The sequence below is a fragment of the Lacerta agilis genome, chromosome 3, assembly GCF_009819535.1.
Source record: "Lacerta agilis isolate rLacAgi1 chromosome 3, rLacAgi1.pri, whole genome shotgun sequence".
NCBI lineage: Eukaryota > Metazoa > Chordata > Lepidosauria > Squamata > Lacertidae > Lacerta > Lacerta agilis.
This window is the reverse complement of record NC_046314.1, coordinates 101637941-101663679: the sequence shown is the minus strand read 5'-3', so window position 1 is coordinate 101663679 and position 25739 is coordinate 101637941. Positions and strand designations below refer to the sequence as shown.

The 25739-nt window shown below is 43.9% G+C and overlaps 1 protein-coding gene across 1 annotated transcript; it reads left to right on the top strand.

Moving 5' to 3' along the window:
* Nucleotides 1-624: 624 nt before the first annotated feature.
* TTL (tubulin tyrosine ligase) lies at nt 625-24704 on the top strand. The gene is made up of 7 exons (XM_033144973.1): nt 625-817; nt 12410-12488; nt 17692-17924; nt 19674-19809; nt 19971-20240; nt 22245-22388; nt 24572-24704. The coding sequence occupies exons 1-7, from the start codon at nt 661-663 to the stop codon at nt 24684-24686; spliced, it is 1134 nt and encodes a 377-aa protein (XP_033000864.1). The 5' UTR covers nt 625-660; the 3' UTR covers nt 24687-24704.
* Nucleotides 24705-25739: the final 1035 nt, after the last annotated feature.

Sequence of the window (25739 nt, the reverse complement as noted above, 5' to 3'; positions counted from 1 at the left end):
CAGAAGGCGTTTCCTCCTCCTCCTCCTCCAGAGATAGGCGTGCGCCTCTCTGCAAGCGGCAGCGGCAGTGAAAGTTCGGGCTTGTGAGAGCGCCTCCTCCGCAGGGGCGACCATGGCCCTCCGGGGATCGCTGGAGGGACCCGGGGGCCGCTCGGCCGCCGCTGCTTTTTGATCCGGAGCTGCTGCCGCTTACTGCCGCTGCCTTCGGCGCCTTCCTCGCGAGCATGTAGGAAGGGCTGCAGAGGCTGCCAGGAAATGCTCGGGAGTCCAGCGCTCGAAGGGAAGGTGCCCGGGCTCTGATCCAAGGAACCCACCCCCGGCCACCCTCCCCGGTGCCGCCGGAACCGGAGTCAGACCCATCGGCAAGCCTCCTTCGCTGCGTCCTCTCGGTTTCGCCGCCGCCGCCGCCCCTAACTCGTTTTTTTAGCCTGGCAGGGTGGATAAGTCTCTTGCAATGCCGGTTTGGATGGTTTTTATTTTGGGGGGGCAAAGAGACGGCGGGGCCCCCACGCCTTTTTAATCAATGCGTCCAAGGCTTGCTCTTTGATCCGGCCGGGTGGGGGTGGAGGGGGAGTGGCGGCGCGTTTTGCGCCTCTTATTTATTTATTTATTTATGGTTCATTTTTAAATATATACGCACACATATACATATATATAAAGATGTACACGTTTGTGGCACGGGATGAGAACAGCAGCGTCTACGCGGAAGTCTCCAAAATCCTGCTTTCCACCGGACAATGGAAGAGGCTGAAAAAGGACAACCCCAGGTTTAACCTCATGTTGGGGGAGAGGAACAGGCTGCCCTTTGGGAGACTGGGTAAGCGAGCGATGGGGCCGGCAGTTATCCGGGCAAACGAGCTGGGGTTTTTTGTTTGTTCGCTTTGCGCTCTCGAGCATCAGGTTTCCGCGCAACACTCCTAAAGCTGCGCTTGGTTGTATGAATGGGCGCGCGGGGGAGGCAGCCGGCTGCATTCGAAGCAATACGGCTCTGGGTTTCCTTCCCCCCTAGACCTGCTTCTTGTGTATGCAACTGCTTAAGTTTGGGTGCACAGGGGAGGGGCGTGAGAGAGAGTGAAGGAGAGGGTCTGTCTGTCTGGCTCGTGGCGCATATAACTAGATTTGGGTGTTGGCAACCAGGGAGTGACTTGACTGTTTGGCAAGTCAGCTTGGGGATTTGCTTTTGGGGGGCGGGGGTGGGGTTGGAGGACAGAAAGTAAACGATATACCTGTACTGGCACAACGTCATAAAACTGGCATCCCTTGTACCTTAACCTCCTGATATATTTGATATCGGCTGTTTTTAATGAACCAAAGGGTTGCGTCAATTGTGAAACTAATTTAGACTGGGGTGCTCCTCTTGGTAACGATAATGATGCATTTGGTTAGGTCTCAATCACAACATAATGCTGAGAATCACATTTCTATAGGAATACTTAGATTTCCGCCCCCCTCCCAAAGGAACCACTGGAGAGCAAACTTCTATGGCACCCAGTCCCTTATTAGGTACTGAAATGTAATTTTTGCTTTTTCATATTAGATGGTGGTTAGAAGCAACCACAGATCTCCAATAAGCTGCTTTTTGGCATGCTTTGTCTTATGCTGACCAATTATTATTTTTTAAAGACTGCTGGATCTCCAGGTGTTCAACAAAAGTGTTGTTGTTGTGTGTGTCATTGTTGAAAATAAAAGTAACAAAAGTGCCCTTTTTTGAAGTGACATGGGGAAGACTTTTCCTAAGTTGGGAATAGTTTTTGGGAAATGGGAATAATCTTTGGGAAATAGACTGTGGCAGACCAACATCTGTCAGGAATGCTTTGATGGTGTTTCCTGCTTGGCAGTGGGTTGGACTGGATGGCCCTTGTGGTCTCTTCCAACTCTATGATTCTATGAACACGGCTATCTACCTGTAACTGGGAAGTAGTAATTAAACTGTGCACAAAAGACTGATGAATCTTAAACAGTTGTTATATCTTTAATACAAAGACCCAAACACTTGGCAAAAAGAGTTTAATTCACTAACCTCTATTTGAGTTGTTCATGGCTACTGGTTGGCTAACTTTAAAGCTGATCCACAGACCTCTGGGTATAGGGTGGTATATGAATTCTAATAATAATAATAATAATAATAATAATAATTAATAATAATTTATATGAACAAAGGAGAATGACACTGCAAATTTCCGTGCTGCCTCTTAATTTTTTGTAATAGTCTTATTTTCTTCAGTGGGGTTATTTTTAAAATGCCATTTGCGGACTCTTGTGAGTCAGGCTGACAAGACATTCGAGCCTGTTCAGCCAAGAGAGAATAATGTGCTTTTGGAACAGGTGGCTTTTCCGAGAGATGGATCCCTGGGAGGAGAGACAGCATTGGGGGGGGGGGGGATGTAGTAGGAATAGTGGAGACAACCCCAGAGAGAACTGTAGTCCAAAACACCTGGAAGGCACATGGTGAAGGACGAGCTTCATTTGAGGCAGGATGAGCTTTGGGAGGATGGAATAAGTCCTGGAATTATTTATTTTTTTAAAAAAGCATACACTGCTTTCTACTTGGGAAGATTTGCAGAAATGGCTAGCTCGTAACAGCACTGGAAAGTGCATCAAGGATTCTAGTAGGCCTGAAGGTAAGCATGAGTCAATAGCTAAAAAGGCTGAGTCAGGATCAAGTGCCATAGTTTGACTATTCGCTGCACAAAGAGGAACTTTCCTAAATCTTTCCAACATTCATTCAGCTTCATTGGATGCCCACAAAGTCCTAGTGTTACGAGAGAGGGAGATTTTTTTTTTTGTCTGCCCACTTTCTCCATACCATGCCGAATTTTATAAGCTGCTGTTGTATCACCTCTTTCTTTTCTCCGAACTAAAAAGTCCCAAACGCTGCAACCTTCCCTAACAGAGGAGTCTCTCCACCCCCTTGATCATTTTGGTGGCCCTTTCCTGAACCTTTTCCAACTCTGCAATATCCTTGCAAGAAAGGGGATTCCAGCTAAGTATTAAGAAGAACCTCTTGATGCTGCATACTGTTTGATAATGGAACGAGGTGGATGACTTTCTTTCATTAGAAGGTTTTAAGCAGGGGCTGACTGGTTCCCCCTTAGGGATGTTGGGTTGCTAGCACTAGATGGTTGGATTGGTGAACTTGGTGGGTTCTTTCAACTCTTGTGATTCTGTTAATCTCAAGTTTTTCAGAAAATCAAACTAGGAAAGAGGAGTCCCAGCCTTCTGCCACCCTACAAGGTAGAAGATCACACACTGAGCTGTGTGCTTCTTTCTGAGATAAATGGACAATCATAATAATAAACAGGCCTATGCATGTCTAGTCAATGGGATTATTTCCAAGTAAGTGCATATAGGATCGGGTACATTCATGGGTACATGAACAGGATCATTATTTAAGCAAACCAAACAAATCCATATGTTCCATCTGCAGACAAATCCTACGGAAATGTAAACGTCATGGAAACTAGCCTTGGGGGGAGTGTGACAGTAGGATAGGCTCTGTACTTGCTCTGCTTCCAGCATACAGAAGTCCTTCTTCTCCAAGGTTATGAGTTCCAAGCTTTGCCGTTTCATCTCCTGTGTGGATCATGAATCTCAGTAATTGTTTTAACTGATGCATGAGTAATGATAGCCGGGTTCAGCTGCTCCAGATAGATGATATACCAGCAGCTGCACCAACTCGAGGAGAACCCACAAGCTACGACCAACTCAAGGAGTTCCCCATCCAAGATAGGTTGTACCTCTCCACCTAGATTGATCACATGTACACACACATGGTCTTGGTCTGCATTAAAGACATTTTCAGAGCTCTGGACAGCTAACAGAGTATATTCTCATAACTCGCCTCGTGTGGCCTTCTAACTGGAAGGAAAGAAGTGTGTCTCATCCTGTTTGTGGATTGGACACCTCTGCAAAAACTACAACTTCTTTTGTGCTAGTGTTACTGATGGAATGATCACAAACAAAATGCAAAGTCAGAATAGCTGGCTAGGCAGCAGGACTGGTGAGCAACAATTCGGACAAAGGAAGTTAGGACTGATTGATAATGGAACATGAGTCAGCAATTAAGGATAGTTGCATAAAATGCTAATGGACTGCATTAGCAGAAAGCTTCATGTCCAAATTTCAGGAACCAATGCTGATTTTCTTGGCTCTGATGAGTTATCAGCTGATGCACTCTGCAAAGTTCTGGATACCACAATTACAAACAAATGAAAGATCTGCCTTGTAGCCTTGGGACTTTTCCCAGCCCAAGAGGGTGAAGCATGGTCAGGCTATTCTTGCTAGCTGCGTTTTGTTTTTAAAAGAAGCAAGTTGTGTGCTTCAGCAGTATAGAAGGGAAGACTGGGTTAAAAGAATGAAGAAAGTGCAGTATAGCTATATTTTCAAGTGGGAGTTTGCAGGCAAAGCAATAAACCTGACTCCTGGAAGGCGCTTAACATGGAGCTGCTCTTGAAGACAGCTTGGAAGCTGCTGCTGGAACAGAATGTGGTAGCATAGCTTTTGACTAGAGGAAACTACAGGGATTGCTTAACACTAGCCTTGTGCCAACCTCATTGTTATTAGTTTTCCTCCAGGCCACATTAATGGAGTGTGCTTTCCCTAAATGCTCTGGGTTTTTTCGTTGGATTTATCTTAATGAGTTGTAGGTGTCCCTGCGCATGTGCCTTTGCTACTGCAGCATTAAAATTGTGCCAAGAGTACATGGAATTCATTCAGCTTGTTATGATTCTCAGCTGCTCTGAAGGCCATATGGCAGAAAGCGACCTATGAACTTGAGAGCTATTTATATTTAAGGGGTGGCGCTGTGGTCTAAACCACTGAACCTCTTGGGCTTGCAGATCGGAAGGTCGGTGGTTGGAATCCCTGCGACGGGGTCAGCTCCCGTTGCTCTGTCCCAGCTCCTGCCAACTTAGCAGTTCGAAAGCATGCCAGTGCAAGTAGATAAATAGGTACCGCTGTGGCGGGAAGGTAAACGGTGTTTCCGTGCGCTCTGGTTTCCGTCACGGTGTTCTATTACTCCAAAAGCGGTTTAGTCATTCTGGCCACATAACCTGGAAAGCTGTCTGCGGACAAACAGCGGCTCCCTTGGCCTGAAAGTGAGATGAGCGCCACAACCCCATAGTCCCTTTGACTGGACTTAACCATCCAGGAGTCCTTTACCTTTACCTTTTTACCTTTATATTTAAACAATGCATTAAGTGATTGCATGAATATGCCACAATTTAAGAAGGATATTGACAAGCTGGAGCGTGTGCAGAGGAGGTCAAGCAAGATGATCAAGGGTCTTCATTTCATATGTTAGTACATTCCTGTTACTCATATTTTCAGCAGTAAACAATACTATTTTTTAAAAAATGGTTTAATCACTTTCCTTTCCTGAACCCCTTCTGTTTGAAATTTGCACCAGTATGGTCTATAAAGGATCTCCAACACGGATGTATGATTGCTTGGCATAATAATATTAAAATTGCTATCCCCCCATTTTATGATTTGATCTTAGCTGCATGTAACAGAGTGGCTGTTTTTGTTTTTAGCCATGCTCAGATTTATTTCTTGAGCCTGAGGGTATAGAATGCACCGCCTCACAGATGTTGTCAGACTCCAGTTCCCATCAGCCCCAGATTATAACAAGGGTTGCCTTTCAAAAATCTGCCTTTAAATTCAGCTCTGTGCAAGGCCAGGTGTCAAGATGCGCGATTAAGCCGTATGAATGAAACTAATCTTGGACAAATCGTGAAGGAGCATGAACGGCAGGTGACACAGCAAGTTAAGAGAGAGTAATCAAATCCGGATGGAAGTTCTGCAGAATTTCAAGGGAATCACCTCAGGCTTAGATGAGCAGCAGAATCCCTATGGAACACGAAGTTCAACTTGGATGTAATTAGAGAGGGAGAGATTAGAGAGAGAGAATGAATTATTAATACGGTTAAGGGATATTCACTCCCACTTAGGACTGCTTTACCCTGTATCAGAGGCTGAAACACAACATGCTATCCTGGGATAGGGAAGCAACCTGAGGCATCCGGATGGTCAAGAAAATAGGGTACCATATGCTTCTCCAACAGATGTGGGGAGATGTAGTATTATTATTATTTTATTGTTAAATTTCTATACCGCCCTTCATTCAAGCATCACAGGGTGGTTTGCAAAACAAAAACACATACCATAGTAACAAAGAAAAACAATAACCCCTACACGCAGTTTAAAAGGCCACTGATTGTTTAATTAGCCAAAGTGCTTGGGAGACGATGAATGTTATTGCCTGGCACCTAAAGATATATAGTGGAGGCATCAGATGGGGAAAGGATTTCACAAATGGGGAGCCACTGCAGGAGAGCCCCGTTCTTGTGTTGTCACCTAGAAGCCTCAGAGGATGATCTTAGGGTCTGGGTCAATTCCTATGGGGAGAGGTGGTCCTTGAGGTATTGAGGTCCTTGAGCCACTTAAGGCTTTATAGGTTAAAAACAGCACTTTGAATTGGGCCCAGAAACTAATCGGTAGCCGGTGCAAGTCTGGCCAGAATTGGTCTAATATGCTCAAACCGCCTTGTCCCGGTGAGCAACTTGGCTGCTGAATTCTGCACCGGCTGAAATTCCCATGCCGTCTTCAGGGGCAGCCCCACGAATAATGCATTGCAGTAATCTTAACCTAGAGGTTAGCAGAGCACAGGCAACAGAAGTGAGGCTATCCCTGTCCAGATACGGGCACAGCTTAGCCACCAGCCAAAGCTGATGGAAGGCGCTCTGTACCCCTGAGGCCACCTGAGCTAAAGTGATGGTAATGGATCCACCATCAACATCATCATTTCTATACTGCTCTTTATCCAAAGATCACAGGGCAGTTTACAATAAGTACGCCCAAACTGCGTACTCACTCCCATCCATCCAGTTCAGGGAACTTTCCACTGGCAGTGCCTCAAATTTTATCTGGATGGAGCTTCAGTTTGTTAAATCATAGAATCAAAGATTGTAGAGTTGCAAGGGAACCAGTGGATCATCTCGTCCAATCCCCTGCAATGCAGGAACATGCAGCTATCCCATACAGGGATCGAATCTGTCACCTTGGCGTTGCCAGCACCATGCTCTCTACCCAACTGAGCTACCCATGTCTCTCATCCAGTCCATTACCGAGGCAAGACACTGGTCCAGCACTTCCACTGCCTCACCTGCAGATGTAAAGGAGAAATAGAGCTGTGTTCCATCAGCCTATTCCTGGCAACGTACCGGCACTCCAAAACTCCAGATGACCTCACTCAGCGGTTTCATGTAGATGTTAAACAGCATTTAAATTGAACTTTGTGTCCCCCTAGAGATCCAAGATTCTCCTGCTTATCCAGCCTGAGATGATTCCCTTGCAATTCTGCAGAATTGCACCCGGATTTTGTTACTCTCGTCACTTGCTGCGTCATCTGCTGTTTCTGCTCCTTCACGATTTGTCCCAAGTTTAGTTCTACCCTAACAGTTTAATAACCCATGTTGACATCCGGCCACGTGCAGAGCTAAATCAAAAGGCAGATTTCGCAGAAACCCTTGTTAAGATCTGCCTCTCCTTCGGCAATTAAAAACACTTGGATATCTACTGTGTGGGCTCAGTGGCGTATTTTTTCATTTTCTCCCTTGTTTTAAGCACCAGCACTTCAGTTCCGTCAATGCCCCCATTGTTGCCATAAAAAAGAGCTTTCTGATCGCCCTCCACCACCATCTGTGGGGAGGAAAGCCAAGATCTCTGTTGAATCTCCTCTGTCAATGGTCTTTGATACAATTTTCAACGTGATTACATTTGATGAGGGAGGCTAGCGTTTTCGAAATATTTTCCTAGGCCTGCCTTGCTTTCGCAAGCATTCCCCACTTGGAATTGTTCTTATAGGTTCTTATATTTCAACAAACGTCAAACCGTGGCATGGCTAAGCCTGGTTCTAATGCCAAATGTGCCGTGCAGTGGGCCCTTGACCAATTCATCGAGAAGCTATTATGATACTAGTATCATGCATTATACATGAGAAGCCTGGTGAAAGTTCGCCCGAGGTCAGTAGAAAAGCTACATTCATGCAGTTTTACACTTGGTGCCAATTCACACCAACTCACTACTTGCTCTGTTTCCTCCACCTTAAAAAAACAAAACTAAACTTGCTTCTTTTTAAATATGCTCAGATGTGATCCTGTTGCATTGCTGGATGTTTCAAATGCGCATTTGTATAACATATGCACACAGAGTCAGCCTGTTTGCCCGTCTAGCTCAGTAATGTTATTCTCCAGCAGTTCTCCAGGGAGCTGGAGCGGAAAAAGGTCTTCCATGTCACCTGCTACCCGGTTCTTCTTTTGTTTGTTTCGAGATGCCAGGGATTGAATTTGGGACTTAATTCTGCATGCAGAGCATGTACTCTACCACTGCTGAGTTATGGCTCCTCCCATCCTATAAGGCCCCATTTGCACCGTACATTTAAAGCACTATTGAAGGGACGCGGGTGGTGCTGTGGGTTAAACCACTGAGCTTAGGGCTTGCCGATCAGAAGGTCAGTGGTTCGAATCCCCACGACGGGGTGAGCTCCCGTCGCTCGGTCCCTGCTCCTGCCCACCTAGCAGTTCAAAAGCATGTCAACATTCAAGTAGATAATTCCAGTGGGAAGGTAAACTGCGAGAGGCAGTGAAGGATAGGCGTGCCTGGCGTGCTCTGGTCCATGGGGTCACGAAGAGTCGGACACGACTGAACGACTGAACAACAACAACAACAACAACAGTGGGAAGGTAAACAGCATTTCCGTGTGCTGCTCTGGTTTGCCAGAAGCGGCTTAGTCATGCTGGCCACATGACCCGGAAAAAACTGTCTGCGGACAAATGCCAGCTCCCTTGACCAGTAAAGCGAGATGAGTGCCGCAACCCCAGAGTCGTCCACGACTGGACCTAATGGTCAGGGGTCCCTTTACCTTTACCACTTGAAGCAGGCATGGAGTCCTGAAAAGAACCTGGGGAAGTGTAGTTTGCTAAGGTTGCTGAGAGTTGGGGGTTGTGGCTCATACTCTTCTCAAAGAGCTACAATTTCCAGAGCGGCCTAACAATCATTCCCTCACCCCAGGGAAGTCTGAGAATTGTAGCTCTATGAGGGGACCCGTAAGCGTTCCCGGGAATATTTGGGCGAAGCCATGACTCTTTAAAGTGGAATGGTTCTGCTTTAAATGTATAATGCAGATGGAGCCTACGTCACTGTAGGGAAGAAGTCAGGATGGGTTTCTGTTTTCTAGCTCCTCATTATTCCAAAACGAAGTTCTGCTCACTACACACCATACAGAGAATTATTTAAATTGTTAAATTATTCTTTTTACATTTCCACATCGCTTTGCGAATCTTTGTTTAACGTTGCCATAAAAATTCATCAGCTCGGTTTTTTTTAAATCATCAGCTGATTTCTCTTAATATACACATTTAATGATTCAGTTTTGCCCAAGATAGACATTTCTACAAAGCTGTTTTACCCAATAGAATGCATTTTGTATGTTAGTGGAAATAACATCCAAAATGCATTATATATGGAGAAAGAATTATTATGCACACTTTCCCATAGTATGTTTGTTTCTGTTGTCATCTTCTTCGGTGATTACTCGTAGCCGAGTAAGATTGTCTTCCATGAATGTGGTCTTAACAGTTAGTCCGTAAGTGACTGTGGAGGCCAATTCTGCATCCACACGTCCTTCCACAGTGGGGACATAGGTTTCTAGGTGGGAGTTTTATCATGGTGAGGATTTGCTAAACGTGCCTTCCTCTTAGCTGATTTCTCCCTTTCACCCTGAGTTCATGCTTCTTCAAAGTCCATGATGCCTTCTGTAAAGGCTGTTCTCCAATTGGAGCGCTGGTGTTTGTTTCTGCATACATCGCTCAGCTGGTGAACTTCATTGCAAAATTCATTGACAAGTGAATTTCAAAGATTGGCTGTATTTCAGTTCTCGTATTGCTTTGGAAAGTGCAAATTATGTAGGCTTGCCTTCCAGTGTGAACTGAATCTTAAGTTCTCCCTCATCTCTAGGCAAAAGGTAGATCGCTGGGTGATTTTGTAGTAGACGGGAAAATCCTGCCTTCCAAATATTTAACAATACCAGCAAAAATTACTGCCCAGCTACCCTCAATAGAACTGCTGAACAGAAGAAAGCATGGGAATGGATTTTTATGTGAAAGAACTGGCTTGCATTCAGTTCTGAAACTCAGAACAGATTCCTGAGCTCAGGATTCTTTAATTCTGAATATCTTTTGCACCAGGGTGTGCTTGGCGAATCTTGGGGCTCTAGCACAAAAGAAAGTAGATCCCGCAAGCCTGACGTCTGCTGACCCTTCCTGTATAGGTCTAGGAACGACTTAAGCTGCTTACGTCTCACAGAAGGCAATGGGATTTAAGCAGTCTGTCTGGGAAATTGCAGCCTTTGTATTATCAGATGTAAGGATGCCCAAATCTCTTCTTGCATATGCCCAAATTGGCTTCTTCGTAAATGTGAGCATTGCACACGTTAACGCATCTCTTGTCTGTCCGTATCTGTGTATTGACCTTCATTATTCCTAGCTCATACACTGGCTGCACTTTGACCTTATATTGTTATGCGAATGAGCTAGGGTTAAGCCTTGCCCCTATACGCTCCCCGTTTCCTCCTCCAGCTCTGTTTTTAACTAACCACAGTTTAGCATCAAGTCTGAACCCAGAAGCTTTACTCGAATGAGCCAACTTCAAACCTTGGTTTATCCAGCTGGCTTGTTTCAATACACTGTGGAAATATTAACCCAAATTTAGGGCAGTTGCCTATGTCTGTCTCACCTGACTTATCGTTTGCCTACCTCCAGATCTACACCATGCCAAATTGTATACACCTCTATCCCCTCCCCTGCACCTTTTTCATAACTAAAAAGCTCTAAATGTCGTAACCGTTTCTTCATAAGGGAGTTATTCCAGCCCCTTGACCATTTTGTTCCCCCACTTCTGAACTACTACTTCACACTGAAAGCTGGGTGGGGGTGGCTTGGGGGTGAATCACACTTGTGAATGCTCCCTGTGTAAAATTTTTCCTGCAAGTATAAATCTAGCACACTGCAGGGAGAGGTTCTAGGCCAGTCTGATCCCTTCTGAGCTACTTTTCTACTTGCAGGAATTTTGTGGGTTGTCCCCCCCCCAAGAGAAACACCCAAAATTTTAACTGGAATGTATTTATTGAGACCCACTTGCAGTTAGAAATGTTATATAATCACCTCCACCTTCTGCATGTGTATCTGAGACTTCAGTCTTCATGGATTTGTAAAGAGATAAGAACCCTATCTTCTAAGCCACATAATGATGGGGTGAGGGAGCTTTCTGTTCTTCCCACAATGACTGCTTATACCTCTTCAGGAAGGTGTCACTTCTGATTTGGTGCTAACTGCGGTTATTAACTCAGCGATGGTCATGCAGCTTGGGTTTAGAATGCCACTCGTTAGCCCAGGAGAAGCCAAAATCCTGCCTTCCAGGTGTCTGTTGGACTACAGCTCCCATCTGGCCCAGCCAGCATGAGCAGTGGTCAGGGATTTGTAGTTCAAAACATCCTGTTCGCTACCCCAAATGAAATCAGGAAGAGTCAGCAGCTTGCCTTTCAGCAATGTGTGTTTAAGTACAAAAAAAGGAACTCAGCAACTCACTTGGATAACTACCGGTATATACAGTATTTATTGAAGCAACTAGTATCCATAAGTTACTATGTACAGACTTTACAAAATAAAAGAAACAAAACATAAAATCTTTCCTCTCTGTCTCTCTCTCTCTCTCTCATCAACCTACACTGACCACCTACACCTGCACCAACCTAACACCCAAGCTCTCACACAGAGCTCACTCTTTAGGAACTCATTGACCAATCACAGGTCGTTGCTAAGGGTCTGGAGAGAGAGCAGATTTGGGCTTTCTGCCAACTGGTAATTGCTTGAAGATAGACAGCTGAATTTCTGCACGTAGACACTTTGAAATCTCCTAACAGTCCATTCGACTCCCGGAACCGTTCGAAAACCAAGGCGCGGCTTCCGATTGGCTGCAGGAGCTTCCTGCAGCCAATCAGAAGCCGTGTCGGATGTTCGGCTTCCAAAAATCATTCGCAAACCGGAACACTCACTTGTGGTTTTGCAGCATTCGGGAGCCGATTTGTTCAGGAGCGAAGCCGTTCGAGTACCAAGGTACCACTGTATTTCCTTGACGTTTGGGCACAAGCAAAATTGCTGCGATTTGAAATTTTACTTTCACATTCCACTGAACTAGTTTTCCGTCTAGAAAAAAACTGGAGATCGTTTGCCTGGATAAATGTTTATCTCTTTTTAAAAAAACTTTTTTCATGCGCACACCTGTGCACTTCCAAATTCAAAACAGAAAAGGTTAAGATATTAAAAAACCATTTCTCTTTTCTCTTTTGTAGGTCACGAACCTGGACTTGTGCAGCTGGTGAACTATTACAGAGGAGCTGATAAGCTTTGTCGCAAAGCTTCTTTAGTGAAGTAGGTTTGGCTCTTTCTTTTCTTTCTTGTAACCGTGGATTATAAGGGACCTGTGCAGCACATTTTTGTCATTTTTTTCTGAAGTTACATGGGAGGGGACAGTTAGATGCAGGATACTTGTGGATGGGGCACACAAGGGGAGGAGAGGTAGAAGAAACTCCTGTTGTGCAAGCAGAAGTCCTTGTGCAGGGCTGCTACAGACGTGAATCCTGCCCCGAGGATATTTACACCCTTGACATTTGTATTCTAAAAAACAATGTTTATAATAATTGTTCCTTACTGTATGTTATGGCAGTATATATCGACCCTAGCCAGTTTGAAACACCTGATGGGATGGTGCTTCCGGTTTGGTGCCGGATAATGGCGGAGCGGAGCTGAGTCAGTTCCAGTCCCCGGGGGGTTTTAGGGGTCTCCTTGTCTGCGCCAAGGGCCCCTTAAAGCCACGGGAAGAGCGTCCCGTGGACCGCGGCCTCGTGGGTCCCAGACGTGCCGTCTCTGCTCTTGATTGACCCTCGTAAGGGGGGAAAATCAAGCGAGCGGAGCTACCGACACGGGACTGGAGAGGCGGATGCACCCCCCCCCCCGGGAGATCAAAGCAGCAATTCTGCCAGACCTGAGCACCAAGCTTTTCCTGCTAACTTCAAAGAAAAAAGAAGAACCCCGGCTGCTGTAAGTGTGGGACTAATTGGATTTACATTTGAATAATTGGCAACCGGGAGGGATGTTAAAAGGAAGCCCGTCCCTCTCCTTTGTTGTGCAGAGGAGGTAATTAAGCTTCAAGCGGCTGCAGCTGCATTACTAGACACAATGTTGCTACGAAGCACTTTGACAGAGAAGATGGATTAAATCCCAATTTGAGGGATTGAAGATTTTGGAAATATCTCTTCTGTGGCTTTTGGAATTAATTTTGGCACCCTGTCTCAGGGAAAATGGCGCTGGAAAACTAATACGCAGGATGGAAAATTACTGACATTTGACACCCTTTGTTTTCTCCAACCATGCTTGCTTTCGCTTTTAAACTGATTCTAGATCCGGGTATTACCCAGGAACAAAGAACAATCCTTCTGCAATTGGAGTTTGTGAATCGGAAAATGGACTGGTTAGGTCGTAATTTCAAAGAAATTTGTTGTGGAGCAGGAGAGACCAGCCAGATCTGGGAAAATTTTGATAATTTGGAAGTAGACTTCTTCAGGGAACTGGGGCAGGTGCTGGAGAAATGGGACGAATTGATTCAGCAACCCCAGGTAAATGGACGGCCCTGGTGTAGTGAGAAACACAGGGCTGATGTTTTGACTGGAGCTACGAGATTCAGTCTCTGGAGTGGGAGTCCAGAGATGAAGCTGAGAAGATTTTTGAAGACACAAGTGGAAGGAAACCAAAATTGCGAAATGGAGTTGCTGGGAGAGGAGAGCTGGTGCCTCTTGAGGCGCCCAAGGAGGAGATTTATAAATTTTAAGATGATACTGAACAAGGACAACAGAGGGAAATGTAAAGATGAATGGTGGGGGGGCATGGGAGAGAGCAGAAAAATGGTGAGAAGGGGAATAGGGTGAAAATGATAAAAATTGAATTAGGATGGATTTATGGTACCCTGAAGATAGTGTGTTAAGATTTTAGGATTTTGATGTTAAGTTTTAAGATTTTGATGTTACGATTTTGGGAATTTTGAATTAGTGAAGAGATATGTAACTGATTAATAGCAGCAGCTTAAGTGAAAAGAAGTATAAGATTGATTTAAGAATTATTTCATGATACTATAAGATGTTAAGTTTTTATGATATTATAAAAGGTTGGATAATGAATTGTAATGTTAAAAATGGATGTTACCAAAGTATATTAGTATTGAAGGCAGAGGAGGGAAAGCGGGGGAGGTCCCTTTAGAAGATCAGAAACTAGATTTTGTTAAGTAGTAAGAGAAAGATTGGTGTTCCAGTTTAGGTATGTATTGGTTTTGGTTTTGTTTTAATTGTTTTCTTTGTTGATTGTATTTATGTAATGTGTTTTTTATTGTGTTAATGTTGGTGTTTATGTTATGTTATGTGTTTCTCTTGTTTTATTGGAAAATAATAAAAATCTTATAAAAAAAAAATGAAACACCTGATGGTGCATGCATAGCTCTGGGAGGGATGCATTTGACATGCAAAATGTAGTGTGGTGGAATGTGGTGGAGTCCCCTTCTTTGGAGGTCTTTAAGCGGAGGCTTGACAGCCATCTGTCAGGAATGCTTTGATGGTGTTACCTGCTTGGCAGGGGGTTGGACTGGGTGGCCCTTGTGGTTTCTTCCAACTCTATGATTCTATGATTCTAGTGGTGTAGTGGTTAAGAGCGGTGGACTTGTAATCTGGTGAACCGGATTCGATTCCCTGCTCCTCCACATGCAGCTGCTGGGTGACCTTGGTCTAGTCACACTTCTTTGAAGTCTCTCAGCCCCACTCACCTCACATACACTCACCTCACATACAGATGAAAAATTAGAATATCGTGGAAAAGTCCATTTATGTAAGCAATTTTTTTTCATTAGCTACTGGAGTTTAATATATGAGAGTTTGGGGTTCTCATCAGCTGTACGCCATAATCATCACAATTATAACAAATAAAGGCTTGACATATCTCGCTTTGCATGTCATGAGTCTATCTCGTATATTATTTTCACCTTTTAAGTTGAATTACTGAAAGAAAGAAACCTTTCCACGATATTCTAATTTTTCGAGTTTCACCTGTAGTGTTTGTTGTGGGGGAGGAAGGGAAAGGAGAATGTTAGCCGCTTTGAGACTCCTTCGGGTAGTGATAAAGCGGGATATCAAATCCAAACTCTTCTTCGTCTTCTTCTCTAGTATAAACAACAAAGAGATTTGTGGCACCTTAAAGACTATGGCTTCCACCCTGTAATTGTACTGTCAGTGCAAGGATTTTCTCTTGTGCAGCGGGACTTCCTCAGCCCACGCACCCCCTAAATCTGTTCTGCGTTTCCCCCAAATCCCATGGAGCAGATTTGGGGAAAGGAGGAAAGCCCCTTTGTGCAAGCAAATCCTTGTGCTGATGGGACATGAGAGCTGCCCTCAACAAATTTATTACGGGGTAAGCCTCCATGGACTCAAGCTCACACCATCAGGTGCCTCCTCTCCCTTTTTGCTGTTTCCTCCTAATAGCAACAAATTGCACCTTTCCCCCTGCAGCAGACCCTGCAATTTGTTCCTTTCAACTTGTAAGAATATGAAACACAAAGCGTTCTTTAAAATAATAAATGATACTATGACTGGAGGCATTCCTTTGGCTATCTGCTTTCAGACCTAGCGTGATTTCCATGAAGCTGCCTGACACGCCACTCCGATTCTGTGCGAAAGATGCTTGAGGGCTCGTTTTCGAAGTGGTCTAAACCACTCAGCGTCTTGGGCTTGCCGATCGGGAGGTCGGCAGTTCGAATCTGCGCAACAGGGTGTGCTCCCGTTGCTCTGTCCCAGCTTCTGCCAGCCTAGCAGCTCGAAAGCACGCCAGTGCAAATAGATAAATAGGTACTGCTGCTGTGGGAAGGCAAATGACATTTCCGTGTGCTCTGGCACTCGTCACAGTGTCCCATTGTGCCAGAAGCAGTTTAAGTCAAACCAGGAAAGCTGTCTGCGGCCAAACGCTGGCTCCCTCAGCCTGAAAGCGAGATGAGCACTGCAACCCCATAGTGGCCTTTGACTGGACTTAACCGTCCAGGGGTCCTTTACCTTTATATAGTGGCATTATGTAGGGCTTTTCATGCTGCCTGTATTTGCATATGGAGATAAGCCTTGAGGCTGTGTGACTCATTAATTTCAAATGAGCCTTCCTTAAAAAACCCTGACCTTTTCTCGTGAAGGCGAAATAAATTACTGGGCGATTCTGCCATAGTTGTATGTCCTTTTCAAGATACATCTCTTGATCGACCTTTTGCAAAATTATATTTCGCTTGCCCTTTAGTGCCAGAAATCAAGCTGGAATCACTAGAGTGTCTTCTTCTACAACTGCAGCTCAGTTTAACTCTAGAACCAAAACTGATCTTAATCCTTCTAGATTCTGACCCGAACCACCTCAGTAAAGATGCTCAGCAATTACCCTGCCAGGTTTCGGAAAACTCTGAGAATTACCTTGCACTCAGTTCTCACCTGTGGCCCCTGGAAGCTGTCAGCATGTGACAGTGGCCGCATCCTGGGAAGTGGCTTCAACTGGCTGGCCAAACCGGGTGAGGGTAGCCGATGGGTCTCAAACGCTCAGTGAGTTAGGGGCTTCCCCTGCATGCGAAGCCAGGCTCTGGTGGATTGAGCGGACGAGACCAATAGTGGGTCCAATGGTCAAGAAGTCGGTTTCTGCATGTGCTGTAGAAGGAAGTGAGGGGCAGGTGGGGCTCTTCAACCTGGAAAGGTAGCCCATCTAGGAATATCTTTAGGAGAAGAAAAGGCTAAGGCAGGGGTCAGCAAACCTTTTCAGCATGGGGCCGGTCCACTGTCCCTCAGACCTTGTGGGGGGCCAGACTATATTTTGAAAAAAATATGAACGAATTCCTATGCCCCACAAATAACCCAGAGATGCATTTTAAATAAAAGCACACATTCTACTCATGTAAAAACACCAGGCAGGCCCCATAAATAACCCAGATATGCATTTTAAATAAAAGGACACATTCTACTCATGTAAAAACACGCTGATTCCCGGGCCGTCCGCAGGCCGGATTTAGAAGGCGATTGGGCCGCATCCGGCCCCTGGGCCTTAGTTTGGGGACCCCTGGGCTAAGGAGTACCTCCAAATTTTACATCAGAGAGATGTTGAAGATAACTAGTTTCCTCTTTCAGGGAGCCTTCTAAGTGGAGATCTCCCCCCCCCCATCAGTATTTGCATTGGATATAAATTTGTATGTGTCTATGTCATGCTTTTTATTGTGTTTATATATGCAGTTGTTCTTTGAAGTCTCTTAGCCTCACTCACCTCACAGAGTGTTTGTTGTGGGGGAGGAAGGAAAAGGAGAATGTTAGCCGCTTTGAGACTCCTTTGGGTAGTGATAAAGCGGGATATCAAATCCAAACTCTTCTGGTGTGAAATCGCTTTGAGTTGGTTCGTAGGAAAGGATTCAAAAAGGGAACTAAAGGATGATGGTGGTGATTTGAAAGGTCTTTCAACTGCAGCGTGCCCTATGGAGGGGGGAAACCCCCAACTCAAATTAAATCCTTGTCTCTTTCTTTAGACTAATCAAGACAAGTCCTGAATTAGCAGAATCTTGCACGTGGTTCCCGGAGTCGTATGTGATTTACCCAACTAATCTCAAGACTCCAGTGGCACCAGCGCAGAATGGGACCCATCATTTGATAAACAACCCAAGAACGGATGAAAGGGAGGTTTTCCTGGCATCCTATCAGAAGAGGAAAGAAAGCGGAGAGGGAAGTGTGTGGATAGCCAAATCTTCGGCGGGGGCCAAAGGTTAGCAAAGAGAGCCTCGAATTATTGAGATATTTATCCAATAGATGCTAGAGCAGTGTGACAGCTAAGAGGCTGAGCCGCAAATCAAAAGAGCCACAGACCCACTCATGGTCTCAGTATCTTACAGCAAAGATGTAATAATATTATATGTGCTTTTTTTAAAAAAAAAGTTTGTCTCTTTTGTGTGTATGTGTGTGTGTAATTTTTATTAAGTTTTCTATTTTACAATTTAAAGTATTCATTAAACAACCCTAAAATGTCATTGACTTCCCTTTTTCCATGGTTCAGTTTGCATATCATAAACCCCTGCATATTTTACATAAACTAAACCATTCAGTATTCCATTATTACTTCCATCAAAACCTATTTACACTGTTGAATTTATCCTAATGCTGCCAACGTTTTCAAGTGTACACAGTCCCCCCCATATATTCAGTAAACATTTTCCAGTCTTCTTGTTCTCTTATTCTATACATTAGGCTGCTCATATTCCATCAGTTAAAGTTGCCGTTCTTCTTTGGTTGCGACCTCGCTCTTTTTCCATTTTGGGCTAACAAAACATGGGCCGCAGTAGTGGCATACATAAATAGCCTTTTTTGACACCTGGGAATTTCCATCAGATTTATCCCCATCAAAAAGAACACTGGTTTTCTAAAAAAAAAAAAAATACTTTTAAACATTTCCCCCCCAATTCATTATAAATCATTTCCCAGTATTCTTTTACCCTTTTACAGGTCTTCCACATATGAAAGAACGTACCCTCAACCTCATTGCATCTCCACCACTTATCTGATTCAGTCTTATACATGTATAAGATGTATTAAAAAGTATGTTTCTACCCTGCTTTTTAGCCAAAATGGCTCCCAGAACGGCTTGTAAAGATGAGCAGTAATACTGCTTTTTTTCCCACAGGATTACAATCTAAAAGGGATGGCACTCAATGGAAAAGGGTTCGAGGGGATGGAGAAGTCACTGTTCTTTTTATCTTATCGCTTCTTTGTTGAGGATCCTATTCCCTCCCCTTCAATACTTCCCCAACAGTGACTCTCCCTAAGTTTCACTGACAACTAGGATGAATCCTTCAGTGTTCATATGGGAGTTGTATCTGGGGTACCTCAGGGCTCTACGGTTGAAAACCCTTTTGCCACCTATGGGATCTCCCTACCAGGGTTCCCAACTACTGCAGTTTGCCTTCCCTTTAGGCAAATAAGTGGCACACTTGGCTTCACTGTCCAGCCCTCTGTATGACAGGAGAATAAGCAAACAGTTTCCTCTTCCCCAGGAAAGCTTTGTTCTCTCCTCTTAGTCACACCTCTTAAGGTACTGATACACTGCCAGATTCAACGAACGTTTAAGCACATTTAACTTTATTAGGAAACTTGAAAACATGGATGTCTCGGGTTATTACTGGTACAAATCTTCTTCTCATGTAATTCAGCTTTGTTATAATATTTCCTGCATCCCTTTAGCAATGGTAATGACCTTTCCTCCCATTCCCCAAAGCCTAACCTCCCCTTTTCTCTCTCTCTAATCCTCCACCCCCAACTGCCAAACCCCCAACTGCCTTTTAACGGTTGTTCCCCCTCCTTTTAGAATGCCAACTAGCTCCGCCTCCCAGGGAACACCTACCTAAACTGGGAGTGATAGGTTAACCCATGATGAACCTGAATCATCAGCAGGCACTATTCCGCCACAGAGGCATGTACTTCCTGTCCAACTTTTCCGCTTTCATCTTTTCCTCCTGGCTAGGTGAAGGAATTCTTATTTCTTCGGAGGCTACTGAACTTCTGGACTTCATAGATAATCAAGGACAAGTGCATGTGATTCAGAAATACCTTGAGAAGCCTATGCTCTTAGAACCAGGTCACCGCAAATTTGATATTAGGTACAGTAACCTCTTTCCATATTGATATTTCAGCTCAGTAACCTAATGAAGTGAAAGTTTGGTGTGAAAGGCTGGTCATTGAATCTGATTCTTCTGAATTGAAAATTCTCTTAATGGTTTTAAAAAACACCGCCTCTATATATTTTTTTCCCAACTTCTAGAAGCTGGGTGCTAGTGGATCACCAGTATAATATCTACCTCTACAGAGAAGGCGTTCTACGGACCTCTTCAGAACCTTACAATAGTGCTAATTTCCTAGACAAAACCTGCCATTTGACCAATCACTGCATACAGAAGGAATATTCAAAGAACTATGGGAGATATGAAGAAGGGAATGAGATGTTTTTTGAGGAGTTTAATCAGTATCTGATGAGCGCTTTGAACATTACTCTGGAAAACACAATCTTATTGCAAGTCAAAAATATAATAAGGTAATGTGTTTTACGTTTGTTAACAACTGTTCCCTGAGGATTCTTCCAAGACAGAGGTTACCATTATTAATCAATTTATGATCGATTGGTGGGTTTTTCCACAGATGCTTTTAGAATTAGGGTATTGTGTTAATTTGTTGTACAGTCATACCTTGGATCCCGAACAGCCTGGAACTCAGATGTTTTGGCTCCTGAACGCCGCAAACCCGGAAGTGATTGTTCCAGTTTGTGAACGTTCTTTTGGAACTCGAACGTCCGACGGGGCTTCTGTGGATTCTGATTGGCTGCAGGAGCTTCCAACCAGAAGCCGCAATTTGGTTTTTGAACATTCCGGAAGTCGAATGTACTTCCAGAACGGATTCCGTTCGACTTCAAATGTCACTGTTAGTCCCTAGAAGAACGCAAGAACTTAAGAAGGGTTTGCTAGATCAGACCAATGGGACGACCTGCCTGGTGGCTCAAGGACATCATCTGATTGAGTCAAACTCAGCCCGTGAGGCTGATCCTGCAAACGAATCTACCCAAAAACGGTTCTTGGCTGAAGGGCGGTATAGAAATTTAATAAATAATAAAAGCACCTATGGTCTACAGCAGGCACGTCCAACAGGTATACCGTGACCTACCGGTAGATCACTGGACGTCTTTGGTAGATCACTGGCTGCCCCCAAAGAAGCTCAACAACTTTGGCTCCCCTTAAAAAAAATAAAAATCTCATGATTTTAGCCCTGCTTTCCTCCTTCCTTAAAAAAGCTCAACAACTTTGACCTGAACCCCCCAAAAGGGGGTAGATCACTGCCAGTTTTTAACTCTGTGAGTAGATCGCAGCCTCTTGGGAGTTGGCCACCCCTGGTCTACAGCACAGTTTGGCATTTACATAGCACGTATTTTAATTAATATTATTTCCCCCTCCTTTTATATAAACTCCTGTAGAGCGTAATTGCTGCCTGTACAATATATCTTTTTCTTTACGGCCGACAGTCCCAGCAACGGATGTTACTACGCATTGTTTGGCGTTTGTTAAAATTGGGGTGGTTTTAGCATATACAGTTTGACAAAGATTTGTTGGTGTGTTCGGACTGTTGTTGTTGTTTTATTTTTGATTTTGCTGTTCTGTAATTGTTGTGTGTTATATTATTATTATTATTATTAATAATAATAATAATAATAGGTTCCCCGACACTAGTGTAGCAAATTAGACTTTTAATGACGGGCCACTGTGAAGAGTGAGTGGATTCTGCCATCCAGGCCAGAGGCCAGAATAAAAGCAAATCAATGCTTTTATTTGCTGTCCTAGTCGTGAATACCCAATGGTGGATATGAATGGATATGACTAACTTAGGTGTATTCTGAGTGTCACCATAATACACCTTCTGGCTCCCAGTCAGAGAGGCAGTTGCTTCCTACCTCATCTACATGGATAGCAACCTAACAAAATGCTTTGGGCTGGGGTGCCAAAATCTCAGGGGAGCAGAAAATACTATTTATGTATGTGACCACAGCTGTGCGGATGTTATTGGCCCAGAGATGGAAAGAAGATAAAATCCCTACCAGAGAAGAATAGCAGATCAAGTTGATGGATTACGCCGAAATGGCTAAAATGACCGGAATAATCAGAAATCAGGAAGACCAAATTTTTTAAATAAGGAACGAGGAAAATCTATAAATTATCTTAAAAACCATTGCAAACATTTAAAATCTTTAGTAGGATCGGAATAACACTTGTAGTTTAAATGGTGAATTTTGGACACAGTGGAGAGGTAAAACATTTGGATTATTATAAAAGATGCGGGAGGAAATGATTAACAATAGGACACACAACGGGAGGAGGAGGGAAGTCCAGGAGTTTCTTTGGAATCTTCTTTCCATGTTGAATGTTGGATATGTGACTGTAAAACTTTAATCTGAAAAAAATAAATAAATTGATAAAATAATAATGATGATGATGATGATGATGATGATGCTTTGGGCTGATATCAGGCGTGCTCTGTCCTTTTTTCCCCGCAGAAGCTGCCTTATGTGTATAGAACCCGCTATCAGCACCAAACACCTTCACTACCAGAGTTTCCAGCTCTTTGGCTTTGACTTCATGGTGGATGAAGACTTGAAGGTTTGGCTGATCGAAGTGAATGGTGCCCCTGCGTGTGCCCAGTAAGTTCCTGTCGCATGTTGGCATGCTTTTCCCGCATGTGGGTGAGCAGTGTCACAATATAGAATACCCTGCAAATTCCAGACCCTTGCCGTTTTGCTTTTTTTTGTGGGGAGATTGCGATCGTGGATACACGAGCATTTCTCCCTCCCCCTGTAAAGCTGAGGTAGGTGCTGGAGAGAGAAAGGTTTGGAAAAGAGTGTTACGCTCTCGGGGCAGAGTTGTTGGTTTGTTGTTTTTTGTTTAACTTACTTTTTGTGAAATATTTTTTTATTTGGTTTTACAAATATAAAATTATAAGAGTACAACCACACACATCAACACTTAAAAGATTCCTCCGAATCTCTGGACTTCCCACCTTCTTCAGTGTGGTGTAGTGATTAAGAGCAGTAGACTTGTAATCTGGTGAACCGGGTTCGCGTCTCCGCTCCTCCACATGCAGCTGCTGGGTGACCCTGGGCTAGTCATACTTCTTTGAAGTCTCTCAGCCCCACTCACCTCACAGAGTATTTGTTGTGTGGGAGGAAGGGCAAGGAGAATGTTAGCCGCTTTGAGACTCCTTAGGGTAGTGATAAAGCGGGATATCAAATCCAAACTTTTCTTCTTCTTCGCTTCCTCCATGGGTCCCATGATCAAACCTTTCCTGCTGCACCTTTTTCAATAGTCCCATGTTTTACATAACTCCATTATCTCCATAGTACTTGCTACATTACAAGTGCTATTGCAATCCTGCTAGTGTTTTCATCTGCTTACAGTGGTCTCCAAGATAAATTATAAATTTTCCCCATTCTTTGTTAAAGTTTTGGTTGTCTTGGTTCCTGAGCTTTCCGGTCAATTTTGCCATTTCGACATAGTCCAACAGTTTAATTTGCCATTCTTCTCTGGTAGGGACTTCTCTTCTTTCCATATCTGGGCTAGTAGCATCCGTACTGCTGTCGTCGCATACATAAAAAAGTATTTTATGCTCCCTTGGAATATCAGCACCTACAATTCCCAATAGAAAACCCTCTGGTTTTGTTTGTTTGTTTAATAAAAGTTAATTTAAACATTTTTTTTTTCAATTCATTATATATCATTCCCCAGAATGCTTTTATTACCTTACAAGCCGTGGCAGAGTTGTTAGCACAGTGGCGATTGCTCCGAGCGCATTGAAACTTGGTTAGATTTTGCACATGTGTGCAAGGGTGCATTGCTGCCCAGGGAAGGCAGGTGAGATAGACAGGATCTGCCGAGAGAGAGTCACTTCCTAGCCTCTCTCAACAGTGCCATCCACACTGCACGTATACGTGTGGATTCCAGGAAACATAAATGTGCTTGTACTTCAAGTCTGTCCTGCTCTGCTATAATAGGGGAGGGAAGGTGGAAGCCAGAGAAGCAATGAACTCTAGCAGCCCTAAATCTTAATATTTGGAAATTAAATTGCCGAAGATATCAGCTGGTGCATGGAAAGTGTTACGCCACTGTTTCTTTGTACCGCTTGCTAGCAACGCCAGATACTATTTGTGCATCCGTGCAAAACGACATATGAAGGGAAAGTGGGCTAGCGGTTAAAAAACAACAACAGGTGTCTTCCTGCATTCCTAGACCCTTGGCCAGCTGTGTGTTTAATATCCTTATGAGGGTGGCAGCAGCCTGTATTCGTGAGGGATCTTAGCTAGGATTCAGATTCCTGTTTCTCCCAGCTCCATAATATCAAAGGAGAAAGCATGTTTGTCTTCCGACAGTAACGCCGAGGATTTATTTTGAGCCTTGGTTTAGGTTGAGACGAGTTATAAATAAATATTATTTGTCGTGACATGACATTTCATAAATACAATGCAAACTGGCCCCTCAAACCCACAATACTGTATTATTTCTAATTCCCCCCCTGCCCCCGCGTCTGTTTTTGTTAGCCACACTGATGACAGAACATTGTGCTATAATAAATGAATTTCAGTTTTAGAGTGCTTTTTTTTTAAAGGTAGATTAAAGGGGCTTCAGTAGTCCTTTGCCGAGAGAGGAAATGATACGAAATCTGATGTTCTGAAGAATGTAACTGCTCTACGGTGCAGTTCTGTGCACGCTTACTCAGGAGTATGTCCCATTTTGTTCAGGGGAGCTTACTCCTAGGTATGTGTACATACACTATGCTCAATCAACATTTCTAATTCAAACTTGTCTCTTCTCATTTTTTTTTATTTTTTAGGAAACTTTATGCAGAGCTATGCCAAGGTATAGTGGATGTAGCCATCTCTAGTGTCTTTCCTCTTTGTGACACTCCACAGAAGCAGAGCCAGGAACCAATATTTATTAAGTTGTGATGATGATCACATTAAAAACAAAAACAAAAAAAACCCCGTCCACCCAAAACACATGGGAGAACTGCCACCTACGGATTTGGGGGGGAAAGAAGAAGCTTGGATCGATCATTTCACTTGCTCACCAGGCTGAAAGCAGAAAGGATACAGAACGATGTCTCGGAAATGTAGAAGGGAAGCCAAGTTTCCAAGAAAAGTCCAAAATGAACCAAAGCTGTCTCATCAACGCTGTGTGTGTGTGTGGTTTTTTTGGGGAACACCTTTGCTTTTGAAAGGATTCCTGCAAGGGAAAGAAATTCTGTAGGAGAACAGCGCCACAGTTTTGCTTTAATGTGAGCAAAAACAGGGACGTTTTGTTTTTCGCACCCCTCCAATGTAAAAAATTATTTTAGCAAAGCATTCTTCCAGGGATTCCATGGCTTGGAGGTTTTGTCAACTTGACATACTGTTATGTGGGTATTGTTTTGTTTTGTTTTGTTTGTTTCCTTCACCTGCTGCAGTTCTAGTGCCTTAGCTTTGTTCCCAATAAGTAACTTAATTTACTCTTACTTTGTTCTGTAGCTTTTCTTTCTTTTAAAGCTGTGGGGTATAAACTGTTCCTTTAAAAAGTGGTGTGTGTGTGTGTGTGTGTGTGTGTGTTGAGTTTTAAAAAAACTGGTTTTTTTTAATTGAACATTACAGTGTGCAGAAAACTAACCTGAAGGACTGCCATCTCCCTTTAGACTCCCACCCCAATAATGCAGGAAGTGGGCATTGTTCGGCCGTCCAGATAGTGATGGACTACAATTCCCATCATCCTTAGCTGTTGGCCATTCTGATTGGTGAGGATGGGAGTTGGAGTCCAACATCACCTGAAGGTTCCGTCATCCCTGCTCTATTACAGGCCGGCACAACTCGTGAACTCAACAAGCCAAGGCAACCAGCCGTGTTCCTGTGGCTTGGCGCAGACCCTTGACAATCTCTCTCTGTCTGCAGACCCAGGCAGGCAGCTTTGAAATGAAAGTTTTATTAAGACTGCGGTCTTATGTTCCCTTAACTGTAAGGCTCATTGAGACT